The 18,223-nt window shown below is 32.5% G+C and overlaps 2 protein-coding genes across 2 annotated transcripts in view; both read right to left on the minus strand.

The window, feature by feature from the left end:
- Positions 1-378: 378 nt before the first annotated feature.
- Positions 379-2,421, minus strand: LOC146534830 (uncharacterized). Its single transcript, XM_085192601.1, has one exon. The coding sequence runs from the start codon at positions 2,268-2,270 to the stop codon at positions 888-890; it is 1,383 nt and encodes a 460-aa protein (XP_085048727.1). The 5' UTR covers positions 2,271-2,421; the 3' UTR covers positions 379-887.
- A 772-nt stretch (positions 2,422-3,193) lies between these two features.
- Positions 3,194-18,223, minus strand: part of LOC146534831 (uncharacterized) — a 55,625-nt gene continuing 40,595 nt past the window's right edge. Inside the window, exons 3-7 of the mRNA XM_085192602.1 lie at positions 9,587-9,754; positions 6,580-6,763; positions 5,447-5,683; positions 4,957-5,094; positions 3,194-4,722 (exon numbers count right to left, since the gene is read on the minus strand). Coding sequence (XP_085048728.1) covers positions 4,493-4,722; positions 4,957-5,094; positions 5,447-5,683; positions 6,580-6,763; positions 9,587-9,754 — 957 coding nt within the window. The 3' untranslated portion in view covers positions 3,194-4,492. The remainder of the gene's footprint in view (positions 4,723-4,956; positions 5,095-5,446; positions 5,684-6,579; positions 6,764-9,586; positions 9,755-18,223) is intronic.

The following is an 18,223-nucleotide window of genomic DNA, read 5'->3' on the forward strand; positions in this document are numbered from 1 at the left end:
TATAACTATGCGGTGTTGACCGCTGAAATTCGGCATGTTTGGACATAAGAGTTCTAAAACAGGGTTCTCTTTGCTTACCTGCAAAGTGGGAAATTTTTTTTAGCTTCATGCTGTATCCTGCACATAGCAGAGTAGAGAGAGGTAACTTGGGACCCTAGGGTTAAGACACTTCGTTGCCTACTTTCTACCGAATTCTAAAGGCATAGCATATTGAATGACGGAACATAACGCTGCACTTTGCTTCGTTACCAGAGCAAGCAAATAAAAATATAAAAAAAAAAAAATCTCTGAGTGAGACTCAAACCCACTATCGTCACTTTTACAGTCACCGGACCACGCCGGCTTCGATATGAGAGATGTATATAATGAAATCAAATATTTTTATACTCGTAAATTTAAAATGTCTTTATTTACAATTATTTATAAATTAATGTTATTCATGAATAACTTTCAAATTGCTAATAATTATTTTAAAAAAATATTAATAATTGTTTAGAAATTTAAATAACAATACAATAAAAAATATTTCTTACATATTTAATTATAACTTTTTTACTGTTTAAATATTGTGCTTTTAATAATGTCTATTCATAGTCTAGTTCAGTTCATACAAATTAGACTATGTCATATATTGCAGCATAATTTACACATTCATTATGATCATCAATTAAAAAAACTTAAAACTAATTGTTTAAATATATAAAATAAGACTAATAAATAGTATTAAGATTTGTAATAAAATATATTTTTAGAATTAACTTAAATTATATATGGTAAAATGGGAAATTTAATAGCAAATTTGCAATATTTTGATTTATTCACTGCAGATAGTGACAGTGTTTTTTTTTTTAAATATACTCTTGTAAGATGTTAAAATTGATTTTCATTCATCCAACATTTTCTGTTTTCACTTCAACAGGCACTGTCACTGGTTCATCAATTATTGTCACCGCATGTTTTACTTTCATATGTTTTCTGACCGAGTCTCTCTTGTAAAACTTCATTTCGCACTGTGGACAGGAATATTTCTTTTCATCATAATGCATTTTCTGATGGGCAGACAATTTTTCAACATTTACATAGAATCTACCACATATTGTACAGGGTAGGTTTTTGTCAGTATGTTTACTTTTGTGCTGTTTCATATTATAAGCCTTTACACATTTATAATCACAAAGATCACATTTGAGCATTTCTTCACTTTTAATGTGCACCCAGCGTTTATGGTTGCACAGTTCGGCACTTGTGTAAAAAGTAGAAGCACATTTCTCACATGTGAAGGACTTAACACCAGTATGCCGTTTCATATGTATATGGAAACTCTTTTTCTTCATGACTTTCTTGCATATGGGGCAAGTTGCTTCTCCATCAGTGTGTCCTTTCAAGTGTCTATACACATTTCTTCGACCCTTTACATATTTGCCACAAAATTGGCAAGTAATTTCAATAAAATAACTTTTATGTGTTCCTTCTATATGACTTTGGAGAGAGCTATGCTGAGTATAGGTGTTAGGACACAAGTGACACTGGTAGGGCCGCTCCCCGCTGTGTGTGACCAAATGAGCTGACATATCTTTTATTCTTGAAGTTTTATAATTGCACTCTTTACATATAAATACTCTATTTTTCCCTATACCTTCAATTGACAAATTTTTATCAGTTGCAACTAAGCAACTCTTTGTTTTCCTTTGCTTGTGCAAATGGAAAGCTTTAAAACTTTTGAATGTTCGTTTACAATTAGTACAAATCAGGGCTTCAGGCATATGGGTCTTTTTCCAATGAACTCTGAGCTTGCATTTGGATTTAAATGTTTCTTTACAATCATTACACTTAAGATTGAGATTAATAGCTCTACTTTTACGAGGGTTTGAATCAGAATTGTTTATAGGGTCGTTGGAATTATCATCACTATATTCATAATAAAAATTGTCATCATTATTATCCTCTTCCACCTTTATTTCATGTTTTTCTTTTTTGACTGTCAAATTACAATCGATATTCACTTCTTCTTTTTTAATTTTCTTGTTAGTTAATGTATTGTTGGATTGTTCGCATTTTTCTTTAAAGTCAACCGCCGTGCACAGTTCGTTAAAACATTGCTCACATATTTTGTCGGGATGGCCATCCTTATACTTTATTTTTACGTTTGTTATAGCATTTATATGTTCGAATATTAGAAATTGTTTGTATGTATCACTTAAAGACATGTAATTTTGTTTGTCAGAGTCCAAGCAAACACGACAAGTTTTAAACAATGTAATATTATCCATCGTAAAACAGTATAACAGATATATAGATAGATATTGAAAGATTTAAAAATATTACTTTAAATCTCTTTATTTAAATATTTTACATATAGTTTTAATATAATATTTTTTATTATTTCTATCAATAACTTTCATATTAAAATTTACACTTATGTCAATCGTAATTGTCAACTGTCAAATTGATGACAATCAAAAGCAGATCATTGCCAGTTACAAAAATATTTTTAATACGTTTGGATTGTAAATCATAACCCTTTTAGAATTTTATTCACTCATAAAGGACTATGTCTATTAGAGGGGGAGCCAAAAGCACCAAGACTTTCGTTACGTTATAAAATCTGAAAATTCCTGTGCACATACACTCAACACAGGTATGTACTATTAGGGAATGTGGAATTGTGGAGTTTAGGTATTGGTTACTTTGACAGTTATTACGTAAGTGAGGTGTAAAAAAATATCACATAACTTATGTAAACTTTTAAATAAAGCTCATTTTTTATATTTTCTAGGGATTATATTAGAAATGATGTTATTCATTACCAGACACTTAGCATGGTTTTAATGTAGCCAAACACCGTCTTAATAACTTTTTGAAAATGAATTCTAAGAGTAATAATGAGGTGGAGAGAGGAATGGGGTAAAAGCAAGCTCTCAGAGGTTCCCGAGCTCCAACCGGTCCTAGCCATCAGCTGTAAAAGACCCGCACTGCCCTTTTTTTAATTATGATTGATTCGATATCTGCAGCATTGCCTCAAAGTTATAGGTAAAGGCGGAATGGGAAAATATTACTCAATTACGTGCATGCACATAATTGAAGGCATCTTATTATAAAGAATCTTCTCTCAGTAAATAACAATTGTTATATTTTTTACGTTCACGTCTAAGTGGATGTGTGGAGTTATTAAAAAATCATAATCAAAAGACGGTTTTTAAAATAAATATTTATTTTTAGTCATAATATTTTCTTATAATATATATCACTTTCATTTTATAATCCTTAGGTATTACATTTTGTGGAGCTATAACAGACTTAGTCTAGTAATTACCCAGTAATCTATAATTACTTATACCTAGGAAATAAAACAGATTCTAAAAGACTAGCTTAAATCAATGTGGACAACGATACTAGTAATAGTTACCATGACGAAACTTACATATACAATCTCCATTTCATTTACATTCTCAATAACATTGGTAAACTGTTGTTTTTCTCAATCTCACATGAAATAAATGGTAAAACATTTTTTATAACTACATTTCTTTATCATATTTTAATGAATTGTTACCACATACAAAGTTCGATCACACACTGGCTTCCAACAAATTTATCCATTGACACGGTATATAAAATTCTCTTATTATTTCTTATCTGTATTCAAGTTCTGTCACTAATAGCGGCAACAAGTAATGCCTTTTAAATCTCAGGGTTACAATTATATAGCTTTTTTATATATAAACTTTTTAAAATATAGAATTCTTGGAAAAACCTATAAATAAAAGATTGAAACGACCTTTAGTCCTGGCATTGTCAGCTATTGGTTTATCCTATATTGTCCATCTATAGTCATTACTCATATACATACATAAACGTAAAGTATAATGTAAACTTTATTAATTAAGGCACCTTATAGCGAGATACATGAAACAAAGATTTGGCCCCAAGTATAGTTATTGTACTTAATGTTATGGCCCTGCATAAAATATATACAAAAATAATATTTTTTTCTAAACAATAAGGCTAAATAGAAAAAAATGACTTATAGGAATTGTATGTATGTACAAAGTTTATATACATGACCTTTATAAGAAAAGTGTTGAATTTATGTGACAGTTTGTAAAAGATATTAAAATAAATGCAACAACCGCATTCAGATATAGATTTACATTTAACTAACATTAAATTACTACAAATATTTTTGTACTTAATGTAAGTAAAACGCTAATTAAATGAATGCGAATGTAAATTATGATTTTTTAATGTTCCCAACACCAACATATTTAATTTTATTTATTAATAAATTCCTTTAGATGTGACAGTTTATTTGTTTTTCTTCTGGCACAACTTTATTTAACAAACAATTATACTTTTGACAGAAAGACACATATAACAAAAAAATCATAGAGAACACAGTGAACATTTTAGTTATAAATTTGAAAAAATAAAAACTTACATTACATATTACAAGCTACATTATAACAAACAGATTTGGTTATATGATACAAGTTCAGTCGGGCTCATCGTGAGAGCAATGTGGTAGTGGCGAAGGGGAGGATTTATACGCCCTCGGGAACAGCGAGGAGTAAGTGGGTGGTGGTTCATACTCTGGTGGGGATGGCGGTTGAGTGTCGAACAATTGTTGGGAAGCTGCCGTGACTGTGACCGTAGGTGATATATCTATGCAGGAAGCGGGGATGATAGGCGTGTCTGACGGCTTTGAACGTTTGCAACAGCATTCTGTAATGAAAAGATTTATTATTTCTTTATTTTGAAATTGGACTAGATAGATTTGGCGAATATAGATACAGAATTTTACTGTTACGCGCTACCCAGTCGTATTATGGAATAGAATTGTTTACCAGTAAAATTTCTAATCTCAACTCGATATTATTGCAGCAAACTAAATACTTATGTCCAAGTTCAGAGGATATTTACTCCTATATTTATATTTGAATTATATTTTCAACTTACCCCAAGCCAAACAGAACATGAGGATGGTAGCGCACACCAACATGCCCACCACGAGGTAGCTCCATGGTCCGTATGGCTTCAAAGCCGCTGCGAACTCCATAAACGCATTCTGTTTCTGTTCACCTTCTGTTATTTTCACTGAAATAGAAAAGGATATAAAGATAAAAAGTTTCCGTGACTATTTAAATAAGCAGGATAAAATTGACTCAGACCACCATCTTTAACATGAAAAATAAAAATGAGCATGATATGTCATTAGGTTTTGCAGTATTGCATGTTGAGTCACTCAACGCAGCGCTTGGGCTCGCCAGAGGCTAAATATGTCATTTCTTTGAGTTAGAATCGAATTCCCAAACTGTCGCGTTTACAGACACACGCTTGTGCCCCTGGGCCACGACTGGCCCCAAAAAATACTTATGTGTGAAATTCTTATAATGGACAACAAAAAGTTAAAAGAAATTATTTCTCCAAATGTATATCCATCACTTACTTATAACAGAAGGTTTCGTCACACCATCAGGCTCGTCAAGGCCCAGCAGCTCCTGGTTCCTCGCGGCAAACCTCCTCAGCATCTCCAGGAGTGGGGAATCGCGTCTATGGGAACAGGCGCTGGGGTCTTCGTCTTCACCGCCCGGGCAGTGACGGATGCCATCGCAAACTAAGTACGAGGCTATACATAGGCTTGTCAAGCCACATGTGAATTGGGAGTCATTGTTGCATACTGAACCTGTGAAATAATTAGTCTTATTATGAATCTATATAGGTAAGTTGTATATAAACGAATGTATTGATTAAATTTATTTCAGTGATGGTTTAGACTAAACGTTAAAAATAAAAAGTTTTTTGTACTTATTTCTTATTGGCTGTGTAAACAAATAAAAAAGAACTATTTTTTCAGTACTAAAACTAGTATAAGATAGCTAAGGACAAGCTATACAATCAAAAACATCTGCATCAAAAACAAAAAAAAATGACTTAGAAGGAAGCGAACCCGTGTCTCTTAGTGTGTGAATCAAATAAAAGATGCGATAAAACGTATATAAGTATAAAATATACTTTTGTTCATTGTTTTAAAATTATTCTTTATGTATTTATAACATCTTTAATTTGTTGATGTAGTACAAAATATATGACGCAAAGTCTATGGGAAAATGTTACAATAATCATAATAAAATCATGTAAAAGAAGACGATGTAATAAACTTGGACAATTTTAATTAACGCTTCTTCATAGTGTACTGTTAGCAGTACAGTAATGTTTTTAGTCTTTCACACAAATTGCGAAAATAGGGTGAGAAGTAAATTACTTAAGAGCATGCGAATTTCTGATGAGAATTTGGCCTTGAACTGCCGTTTTACCCATTTTATTTCGAAAAAAATTGAGAAATTTTCGAAATTAAAATTAAGTATTTTAAATTTAAAATATTATTACCGCTGATTTTTTGTATAGTTCATTTTATTTTTAACCTATTCTTGTAATATAAAAATATAAGAAAAACCTTCTAATACCTAGAAAACCTGATCAAACTAATATTCAGTTCTTTTCTTTGAAACAATTGAAAAAATACTTACTTAATCCTAAAAGTAAGTAAAAAAAAATACATTAACTTAAATGATTTCTTACCACTATTAACAGCTGTGATGACCAATCTCAGTTTCTCAGTATGATGATAAGGTGTGGTTGGTGGATTCCAGAGTATACGAATTTTCGGTGGTAGCAACTTGGTCCCAGCCCGAGCTGCCACCGCCGCCGCGTTGCCCCCGCATAAGGATAGCCTCCATATCGCCGATTTGGACTCACCGATGTACTGGAAATTAAATAAACATAGTTTAAGCAAATAGAATTCATGCACAAATAAATTAGATTTTAAGTAGTAGATCAAAATAGCTTTGCATTAAAATATAGACACATACTTTTGAATCTAGTATTATCTTCACACTATCATGTGGGAACCTGTAAGGCAATCCGTTACCCAAGCCCCGCCTAATTTTTGAAAATATCGAATTTTAGGGCGAACACAACTTCGCGCTTTTTCTTGTTACTATAACGAGGATTACCTCGTAACCCTTGAACATAATTAATTTTCCTGAACAGATATCAAACCCACAGCCGGCACGATTACAGTTACCAAATACAAATCTAACAAAAGAATATTAAAAGAATAAAAACATTTTTATTAATAATTTCCATTTGTTTTTAAGAAGTATACTCCTAATTAAATATAAGCTGTGTAATACAAGTTATTGACTTCCCTTCAATGATTGTAGGATTTTAAAAATACGTAATACTTATGTATGAATAATGATGGTTTTGCGGTAGGTTATTGTATATTAATTTCCCGCAATGTAACGTGTCTGTTGCTAAGTCAGCAATGAGGATAATGTATGAGTAATGAATCAGTTTTTTGCCGCACAGCAGTGTGGGAAATGTAGTGTTAAAACACTCTGTTGCCTACTTTCCATCAAATTTTCGAAACATTCCGTACACGAAACTCTACGCCGCGATTCGTCCACTAGATGCGAGATCCGGAGAAATAAAAATAAATTAAATATATTGAATGAACCGTTGTATTTGCAGTCAGACTTTGCTCTACGATATAAATAAATATATAAATATAATAAATATATATATATAAATGCTAGAAGTCTAGAACAACTCTAACAATAAAATATTATTTAAAAAATAATAATTATCAGCTTTAAACTGTATATTTTGCCGGTATTTTAATAAGTACAGGCAACCGTTTATCCCGCGCATAGCAGGATAGGCAGAGGGGACCCGGTGTTAAGACACTCCGTTTCTTTCCGCCGAATTCTGGAGGCATTGCGTGTTGAGTGGCGGAACCCAACGCCGCGCTTTGCCTCGACACCAGACCGAAGATATGGAAATATTAATTTAAATAAATATTTAAATATATTGCGTAATATTAAAACACTCGAAAGTACGACTCGTGGATCTTGCTTGATGAAACAATTTTAAAATTGACTGTTTAATCAATTTGCATAATTAGTTGCGGTAATAAAATGGAATTAATAACGAACTTGAATGCCGTCGGATGATATAAAAACTGCAATCGTATTTAATTTGGGGGCCCGATTATTATTTTTACAAAATTTTATTTAACGTTTAATTATTTATAATAGAGTCGAGGTTGAGAGTTTGTCTCTACATCTGTTGCTTGGTTTCCATTTTGACATATTTCAGTTTGACGAAGCACGGCGTTAAGTTCTACCACTCATCATTTCTCTAAGAGATAAATTGAGGATTGCCCCTTTACTAAATCCTCTAATGTAAATCCATATAGATATAAAGAACATTAGATATACTAATAAAGTAAAAAAGGGTACGGACCAAGCGTCTGTAGTGCTGAAATAAATAAATGAAAAAAAAATGTAAAGCCATAAGTTAAAGACAAAAAAACAGCTACCTTCAATATAATATATGTAGATATATTCACATACATAGGTATACCTACATATAATATTACTTACATATCCAAAAGATGTGCATATTGATATGATGGAAGGAACTAGACGCCTGGAGCACGTTTAACACCAATTAACCCTAGCGTTCATGAAACTCAATTAAACACGGCTGCCTGCATCAATGTATCAATTTATGGCCATCTCGGTAACAACGATACGTTGTTCCTAATGATAGGCAAAATTTCCATTCAGACATTTGTTGTGCACTGGTTGGACGCATGGAAGCAATTGAACCCGTTGCGATCTTATTTTCTGATGGGCTTATGCTGTTGACTTGAAATGGTACAGCGTCATCGGACGAGGACGGGCGAGAGTAGCTCACGCCTAAAGGGACAGTTATTGCAGGGGAATACCCTGCGTATGCTAATCAGGAGGTTCTATGACCGTTGGAGCCCGTCGCGCCGAAGCCCTGTCGTGCCGTGAGATAGGACTGGCCTTATCGACTCTTACTGTGACGGCAAGAGTGGCAAGAGACAGAACAGAAAGAGACAGAAAGTACTTTGGCAAAAAGGGAATTGGAATGGGAATCCACGCGCTCGTGGTTATGGTTGGCTAGGCCTTTGCAGTATTTTTTTTTAGGGTTTTAAATGTATCACAATTTTGTAAAGCCGTATCGGAAGTACTTAGTTACTTGCTTTATTTCCCGCTCTTTTTAAAAAATCCGGCGCTACGTTTTGTTTTACTAAAGAGGGATTTGAATCCATTATACGAGTATATGTGGTCCAGTAAGACAAGTCCCAACAGTACCACGGCAGCGTCAGTAATTACAGATTATATTACTTTAATTTTAGTTTTTATTCAACAACCAAAAAAAAAACCTGTGTGCGGATTTCAATTATTTTTTGTTAGGTTTTTATTCGTTATTGTACCAAATAATATTACGTAGTCGTCGTAGAGGTTACTTGAATTCACAAAAAGTGTAGATTATACATTTTGCGCGTGTAGGAAGATATCGACTCTGTTACTTGAGGTCAATGACATTGAAGACTATAGAAGATTATAAAATAAATTAAACTAATCTAAAAAAAATTTTGATTTTAAAAATGTCTAGCAGATTGCCAGAGATAACAAATAGATTCTCTCAGCCTCCCATATGCGGGATACAGCGTGCTATTGCTGTTGCAGTAAAAAACATATAAACTTACCACAAGCAATTTACAAGAGTCCGTGGAATTTGAACTGGTAACCGGCGGGGTCTCATCCGGGGCCGTGTCCTGCGCGTGCGCACTTCTCATGCTCCACTTGCGTGACAGAGCACCAGCGGTCGGGGCCTGCATGTCGGTGACGCCGCGCTCCCATTCTGATAGATTCTCCTGAAATTAATAGAATTTTGTTAATGTAAATTTATTTTGCTGTAATAGAAAGAGTAAGATCATTTTTTTATTACAACTTTAATAAAAGTAGATATTCCTTTTAGTATAGCTTTAGTTTCTACCTATGTTAAACCATTAGATTCATTATGACGAAACATTACTTAAAAATAGTATGCAAAAAGATTTTTTAAAAAAAATATTAAAATAATATTTTTATGTTGTGTTTTTATTAGCTTTAATGCTGGCTGCCAGAGATCTTCTAAGTTTGGGCGTTATTCGAAAAGAATATTTTGTTAATAAGTAATAATTTTGATTCATTACTCGTTTGTAACTCTGTTCGACGTCATTAATTCACATGCGAGGAAATATCTAGAAAATATTGCGAAAACATGCTTCTAACAATAACACGAAATTTGGACAAAACCTATTTGAATGTAAATACATTAGGTATTTAAAAAGATAATAAGTAGGTAGGTGTAGTGTTTAACCTTCAAAAAGTTAATTTTTATGTCTTGTGTATAAGTAACTAGTAAAAATATATTCTTTTAGAATCTTTCCCACGAGTATTGTGTCGTTACTTACTTTACAATCAATATTTTATATATGTAGGTATATACTACATACTATTTATTTTCAGGATGAGTATATATCATATATTAAACTTTCTTTAAGCTACACTCTTTAAAGATTGCATTAGTAGGTATTTTTTATCTTTTTCTTTTCTTTTTTTGCTTCAAGCTGTCCCGTACATGGGAACCTAGTGTTAAGACACTTCGTTCATACGAGATTAATTACGTAGAACTTCCCATAAAATTAATAATAGTTCCATGCTAATTCTTCTTATTGAAACGCGAAGGTTAGAACTCTTGGTAAATTATTATTGACAAATTAAATAGTATCTACTTAATTTTCATGTTAAAATATATTCAAGTAAAATACAGAAATAGAAAAGTAAAAAAAAAATACAGAAATAAATTAAAGAAATAAAAGACCTTTTTTAGTGCTGTTCTTACACAATTATATTTTCACAGGTCGACACTTAGACATACTACTACTTTAATACTTTTATTATCGATCGATCGTTAGCTAAACCGTTTTAAATAGTTTCATTAAAAAAAATAACTTGAATTTGTTCCTCATTTCAGCGCGTTAAAGAAACACAATACGTTCCTTCCTTATTGGAACTGAATTCTTCACAGACACGCCTAGTGACGCACGAGCCCTACAAATTGTTAACATATACAAAGTTAACCGAATATCGAAGCCCAAGCTAAAAATGAATGCTGTACGTTTCTAGAATAACAATATAACACGTAATAATGCGCATTTATAATAATAAACTGTATTAAAACAAATAACTAACTAATATTTCGTGAAGAACAAATACGTAACTAATGATGTTCAAAAGAATAAATAGTACCTAGTTATTTTAGTCGTAGGTTTACTTTTATGATGAAAATGGGTGGTAATTAAATTTACGTTCAAAATTCATATTTGTGTTGCCAGACAAATGGGCTAAAAGAAAAAAATAAAAATATGAAGAAGACGCTGTTTTTTATTAGATCAAAAGACCTATAGTGTTAACTCTTAAATAAATCAATAAATAAATATCAGGAAATAATAAAAAAACATCATAAAAAAATATAATCTTTCGTTGTATCGAGCAAGACCTTCGATTGTTACACGTACTGTTTACTTAATAGGTATACTTTGCGATTTGCGTAAGATTTTGACAACAAAGAATTCAATATGAATTATGAATTCTCTTGTCTTTTTTTTTTGTTTTGTCAACACTATATTTACGACACCCTTAAAATGAGTCATACTAGTTATAAAATTATGGATTGTAATCATAAAGGAAAATTTATATTATATAATATTATAGGTAATTCCCCTTCTGTTTAAATAAGGCACACCAGGTGTATAAGATCTCGCTAAATAGCCCGTGATGTCCACGGAAAACGAATGGTGAGGTTTTTTAGGGGCGGCCCTCGTGGGCAAATAGGAATAACTAAGACATTTTTAATCAAAATATAAAAATAAAAAATACGACTAAATCCAAGGTAAAGTAGTCCCAAAAGCCAAATAATTCAGATCATCATAAGTGTAAGAATAAAAAAAGAAAAACATTCACTCATCATTCGTGAAGCGGAACAGGTCATTTGAGTAATTAAATGTACATACTAAACCTATTTTATTTTTATTACTTACTAACTTGGCCTTGGTTTAATTTTTGTTCTTCAGTTATTTACATATGAAACTTTAGCTTTAATACTTAAATAATGTTTTATTAAGCGTTTGCAAATAAACTTTTATCGGTTCCATAATAATCCGTTTCTCGCATTTCGAAGAAGTATATCAAACCTATTTCATAAATTTATGTTTCATTTCTCAAGATCGATCTTAAATTTGAGATCGATTTATAAGTAACGGGCTTAAGGTAAGTATATATTACATTGTCGAAAATATCACATATAAATATAAACGAAAATTAATCCAACCCAATTTGAAATTGAATCAACAACTATCTAACAAATCATAGAAAAAATTGCTAACTTCTCATATTCATAATATTTAATATATGAAATACCTAAACGATTACGAACATAAGTGTATTTATTAAACAGAGCGCTAATATAAAATTGGTAGTTGGAATTCTGAAACAATGAAATGAGAACACAGACTTAACTGCATAATAGTGAAACATTGCAACAGTGTGCACAACCCAGGTATTCAACAGAGTGCTATATTTGCATAGCCGGTATCTTCTGCCTGAAAGTAAGGATCGAGAATTAGAGTTTATTACTCACTAGAGGTAGTCAGGGAGGAGGGCCAAACTCTACGGTCTCTGCATACCTGTTTCGTCTCGTACACTGTCATCAACTTCTTGATACATGCCCTACGTGCCCTCATTCTTTAAACGTGACTTTCCTCCTGTATCTTTGAATCTGTGTATTCGAAGGTTAACTAAGGCCTCCCCCTACCCCTCTTACCGCTCACTTTTCCTTTATAAATCTTTTATGCCATTCTTTCATCACACATTCGTTCGACGTGCCCAAACCAGCTGAGCACGTTCTTCTTCATTCTCACTGTGACTTCCTCGCTAGTACCTGCCATTCTGTGTATATCTTCATTGCTCTACTCTATCTTCGCATATCCTACGAAGAGACATTTTTTTTTCATTTGTTTTCTCTAATATCCATATTTCGTAGATTAAATCAGTAAACAGGCAAAATGGCTGAGGAACATTTCATTGTATAAAACTTAACTGCTTTAATTACTTATAATCAGTACGCCATGATGACCTCTGATCGTTTCATTACTTTTTTTTAACATCACGCTTCTAGCAGAGTAGACACAGGGAACCTGGCAGCCTAGTACTCTCAGTTCCCATAAATACACTTACGTTTCGTTAACATAATTAATCTTATTACGTCTCAGGGAACTTTAACTGATAACACATGTTATCTAAAACAGCTATCGATCATATACAATTTTCTTATATTAGATCATTAGTTAGGATCCAGCTAATCTAGGTTAGCACAAGGCGACTGCAAGGTTCAACTTAAACTACACACAATAGCTAGCCTTGTGCAATCACGTCATTTCAAGTTCCGTTTGAAATCATTTAATGCATTTACTTTTGGTTTTTTTTTAATTTTCTTGTAACCTTAAAAAGAAAATAAACCCTAATACTAAATTTGTTACCATTTATTTTGCTAAATAAGTTGCCTATTCTAAGACCCGCATTTGTAAATCGCTCTCATGTATGAGATCAACCTTGAGATGCCGTTTTCATTTATATATATTATTTATGAATGAAATTGGCGAAAAACTTGAGAGCGGTTTATAAATACGGGCCGAGGTTCCTTTAATGATTTCTCTCAAATTGTATTTTTTGCGTTGGATAATTAAATTAAATTTGTACATGGATATCTATAAATATTTTTAATAATACAAAAAATATAAAATTTTCTAATTTATAATTGCAATCATCGCGTGCAAATAGTGATTGTTATTTAAAAATCACAACAACTGCATAGCTAATTAATTAAATAAATTTCTATAATTCAATATCATAAATAAAAGGTAAAGGCCAGTTAATGCGTCGGTTATGGGTTCGATTCTTGCTATACGAGATTTAAAAACACAAAAATGTATGTCTAATACGAATTGATATGTTTAAAAATATTGTTTATTCGAATATATTTGCAAGAATTCTTCAGTAGACAAATGATGTTTAAAACTAAAATCGCTGATAATAAATAAATAATTCTTTGAAAGAAAACCATGTGTCTTCCCATCGAACCCACAGATAAAAACCACTCCCACAAATCCCGTCTAGGAGAAACATAATGAAAATAAGTAAAATAGCAAAAGGTTACGAAAATAAGATGTTTTCGACTACTATTACCTAATAGCTCAAAAAACATAGATTTTTTTCATTCATTATAACGAATATTGTTCTAAATGAATGACTTTGTTCTGCTAACACATTTATATGAACGAACGTATTTTTGTAAATATCACAAGTTTATTTGTGTAATTAATGTCGCTATACAATATAATTGTAAGTCGCTAAGTACGAGTATATTTGTTTGATTCGTCGTTATCACCTTTTGTTTTAATAAAGAATTTTAAATACAAGCTTTGATCATTAAATATTTTTCTAACAATAATAAAGTAAATACATTTAAATAAGGTAACGTTCTAGCTCTCACATAGAAGGGTAGGTACAGGGAACGTGGGAACCTAGTGTTGAGACTCCGTCCCCCATTAAAACGTCTGTTGCCCCCAACCAAGAAAAGTGGTTAGTTTCAAACCTATTCCCTACAAAAAAAGATAGACGTCCATACAGAAAATATAAAAATAATATTTGTAAATCCTAATTATACCTATAATATTAAATCATTAAAAATGCTAGTCACGAGGCGAACTGTCAAATAACCTTAGTCCACTTCACATGTGGGAGATCATTGTGAAAGGCTCCCTTGGCACTGATCGGCAGGTTCTAGTAATTTCTTAATATACAATATGTCACAGTTTATCTTAAACGTGTTGTAATTCGTGATTTTGTCTGTGTGGACCGTAAATCCTCCCTCCCCTTTCCCCCTTTCCCGTTCTCATATAAATTTCGAGAAAACCTTCCTTAGAGATTCTTTATATTTTCCTAGGAACTGACATGCCAAATTTCAGTTTCGGCTGTGCGTTGTCTCTCTGTTAGTAGCAGAAGGTATTTATATTTAATAGATATCATTCATAGAGCCAAAAACAAATAAAAAAAAATATTAATTATTAATTTTATTTGAATTATGTTTATATATTGAATTATATTATGTTTTTATGAATATAAACCCATTCTTTACCAGAGCAAAGAAATGGAAATATGAAATAATTAATTTCCTCGATTGGGAACCGAACCTACAACCTGTCGCGCATTGTTAAAATTTTCCAAATCCAGTAAATTCCATCAGTCCATGCGTCAAATGATATGATAGGAAGTGTCAGAAGCATTCAGTGTACGTAACAATTACCATCACCAGTATGAAGTAACCTAATCTGATAAGCACCGCTAATTGTTCTCCATTGTGACGAAAGTGCTTCTAGATAATGTACTGTCATGTCATAATAGTGAAGGTACCTCCATATTTGATAACTTTGATTGATGTCATGTTAAAATGTTTTTTATCTTTACATTTGATGTCCATTTACGATTGATTTTCTTCTATGGAATTCTATTTTATATATCGCTTTATTTTATAGCTTTATACTGTATCCCGCATTTAGCAGGGGAGAAGGAACCTAGGAACCAAATGTTGTCACCCTGTTCACATTAAGATATTTCTGTATCCCACTTCCTTACTTTCCGTCGAATTCTGAAGATATTGCGTGTTGAGTGGCGGAGCTCAACAGTAGGTAACCTCTAGGTATCCTCTGCCTATCCTATTATATGCGGAATATAGCATAAAAGATTAAAAAATAAAAGAAAATATAATGTAATTAATCCATTTCTAAACTTTTAAAAGTCGATCGTTTTAACATAATACTTGCAATAAAGTGACGTAAGGATATCATTCGTTCAAAGTGAGCGGCGTGGAACGAGGCTGTGGACGAGAAAAAATTCCACGATCACGAATATTCTGTGCAATATTAATAGAACCATTCAAGTTATTTCAGATAATTTAAGATTAAAAATTTAAATTTCTTAATATCTTTGATATCTTTATCAAAGTTATTATATATTTGTAAATTTTCAGCGAGAAAGACGAAAAAAATATTACTAAAATTATTACAAAAATGTCATGTAATTTATATTTTGAGGCCGTCGTGATTCAGCGGCAAAACATCTGATTGTAACCGACGGTTGTAGATTCGATTCCGAGGTCGAGGGTATTCTTTATTTGCATTTTCCCGTTCTGGTAATAAAACAAAGCACGTTGATATTTCGAAAATTGGGTAGTGCGTGGATAACTAACTGAGTGTCTGAACTCTTAACACTAGGTTCCCTTGGTGTTCCCTGTTATATGCCACTGTTTGAAGCTATAATAAAAAGGTTTTATTTTATTTTTAATATAAAAAAATTGTAACATCCTTCAAGATTTAAACAGTATTTTAATAATGCTATTAAGAAAAGCGAGAACTTCCTCTTTTTTTAAGCTATAAGGTAAAATTCTTGATTCGGAAAATCTTATTATCATGTTATAATTCCGAAGGTAAAATTCATTCGGAGATCATATTTAAATACTAAATATTATACTTTGAGTTAAAGTACAAAATCAAATAAGATTTTTTGCTTCATTTTAACAAAATACGACGCACGTGTAGTGTGATGATTTAGACGGATGTTGATCGGAAGGCTACCGAGTGTTAATCTAATAAATATGTGCTAATATCATATTTTTCAGTTGCTTAAATATAAATATATTACTAAAATATCTTTTTTAGAAGATACATAAGAAAATTTGACGTAACTAGATATGAGCCGTCACCTATAGCATCTATGGAAGGTTTTTTTAAACAAATACAGTTTTCACAGGATCACAGGTGCCCATGTCTATTTTTACATCGCGACACGAATTGAAATCTCGTTACGTTTCCATTTATTAGATACTTTCACACTTATGTGGGCAGAGAATTATCTATTTTTATAATTTGTTTAAAAATAAAGAAATACCTAATCTATTTTTCATGCCAAAATACAGCAACAAGTACAATAGGGCTCATATTTACAAATCGCTCTCAAGTCTGAGATCATTTTTGAGATGCCGTTTTCATTTATAGATATGTTTTGTATTTAGACTTGAGAGTGATTTACAAAAAAGGGCCCAGGCTAACCAGGCCGGAACCAAAACCCAATTCAAATTAGAAACCACAACCAATGTAAAATAGTATACGTGACAGTGACGTCTAACCTACACTACGATGAAGTTAGTCTATCGATTGCATAGCAAATATTGAATATTGATTGTAATAAATCGATATTTGCTTAAAGATGACATAATCTATGCATATAAAACTCTTCCGTTACTGAGTGACTGACAGACAGTGCAAAAATTAGCACTTAATATTATTAGCACAAAAATTACCATGAGATAAGAGAAAAATAGGATTTTCAACTTCCGGTTTGCGGGTCGATAACTATTACCGTACCATGATACCCTCTTGACTAACAACACTTTGTTATATAGCGCTCGTACGCGGAATTCTGTCTTCCGGCTCTTTGAACCGGGGAGCGGTGCCAGAACGGGTGTCCTCTGTCCGTGGTTTCTAGCGGCAACAGTTAATACTGCTGCGTCTTTGGGGGTTGGCCTTGGAGCCAAGGGAATCGGGGAAAAACTGTGAAAGATTTCGTGGGGGGGGGGGGGGGGGGGTAAGTGAGTGACAGGCTTGAGCTAGAATGCCCCCTGGGCGGTCAACCCAGTCGGGTGAGACTCACGGTTCCCCGTGCGAGGTCCAGCTAGACGACCAGCGACCGAGGGGGCAGCTCAGAAGTCGGAATATAGCGCTCGGTGTCACAGGCGGATAACTTATTTAGTATTATATGTATTTAGTATTATGTGTCCGTCTGATAGACGGCCGAGCTCCACAAAATGCTGACAAGAGAGAGATCGGGTGAACGGCGCCGGTGGGAAAGGAATTTCCTTTTTTTCCCAGACTTATTATTCCATCGTGGAGTAATTGAGTCGTAGGTTAAGTTAGATTTAAATAGATTACTGTTTCTTTAACATTGAAAGCAATAGTCTTAGATATAGTTTAGTTTTAGATTTAATTTGTACTTTCATTTAAAAATTAAATAAAATAATTTTATATATAAAAATCATATTTCGTTAATTCTAAATATTATGAAAATATATAATTGTGGCGTAGGGGCAGTAGCGTGTGGCAGGTTGTGGGTTCGATTCCCACTCGAAGAAATGAAGTATTTAATAAAAAAAAATAAAAATAGTTAAGCAAATCTCAAAATGTATG

Source organism: Heliconius melpomene, chromosome 11 (genome assembly GCF_056956725.1).
Source record: "Heliconius melpomene rosina isolate 202511_hmr_F chromosome 11, ASM5695672v1, whole genome shotgun sequence".
Taxonomy (NCBI): Eukaryota; Metazoa; Arthropoda; class Insecta; order Lepidoptera; family Nymphalidae; genus Heliconius; species Heliconius melpomene.

Coding starts and splice junctions, on each gene's coding strand:
- LOC146534830 (XM_085192601.1), bottom strand. CDS start 2,270: ATGGATAATATTACATTGTTTAAAACTTGTCGTGTTTGCTTGGACTCT.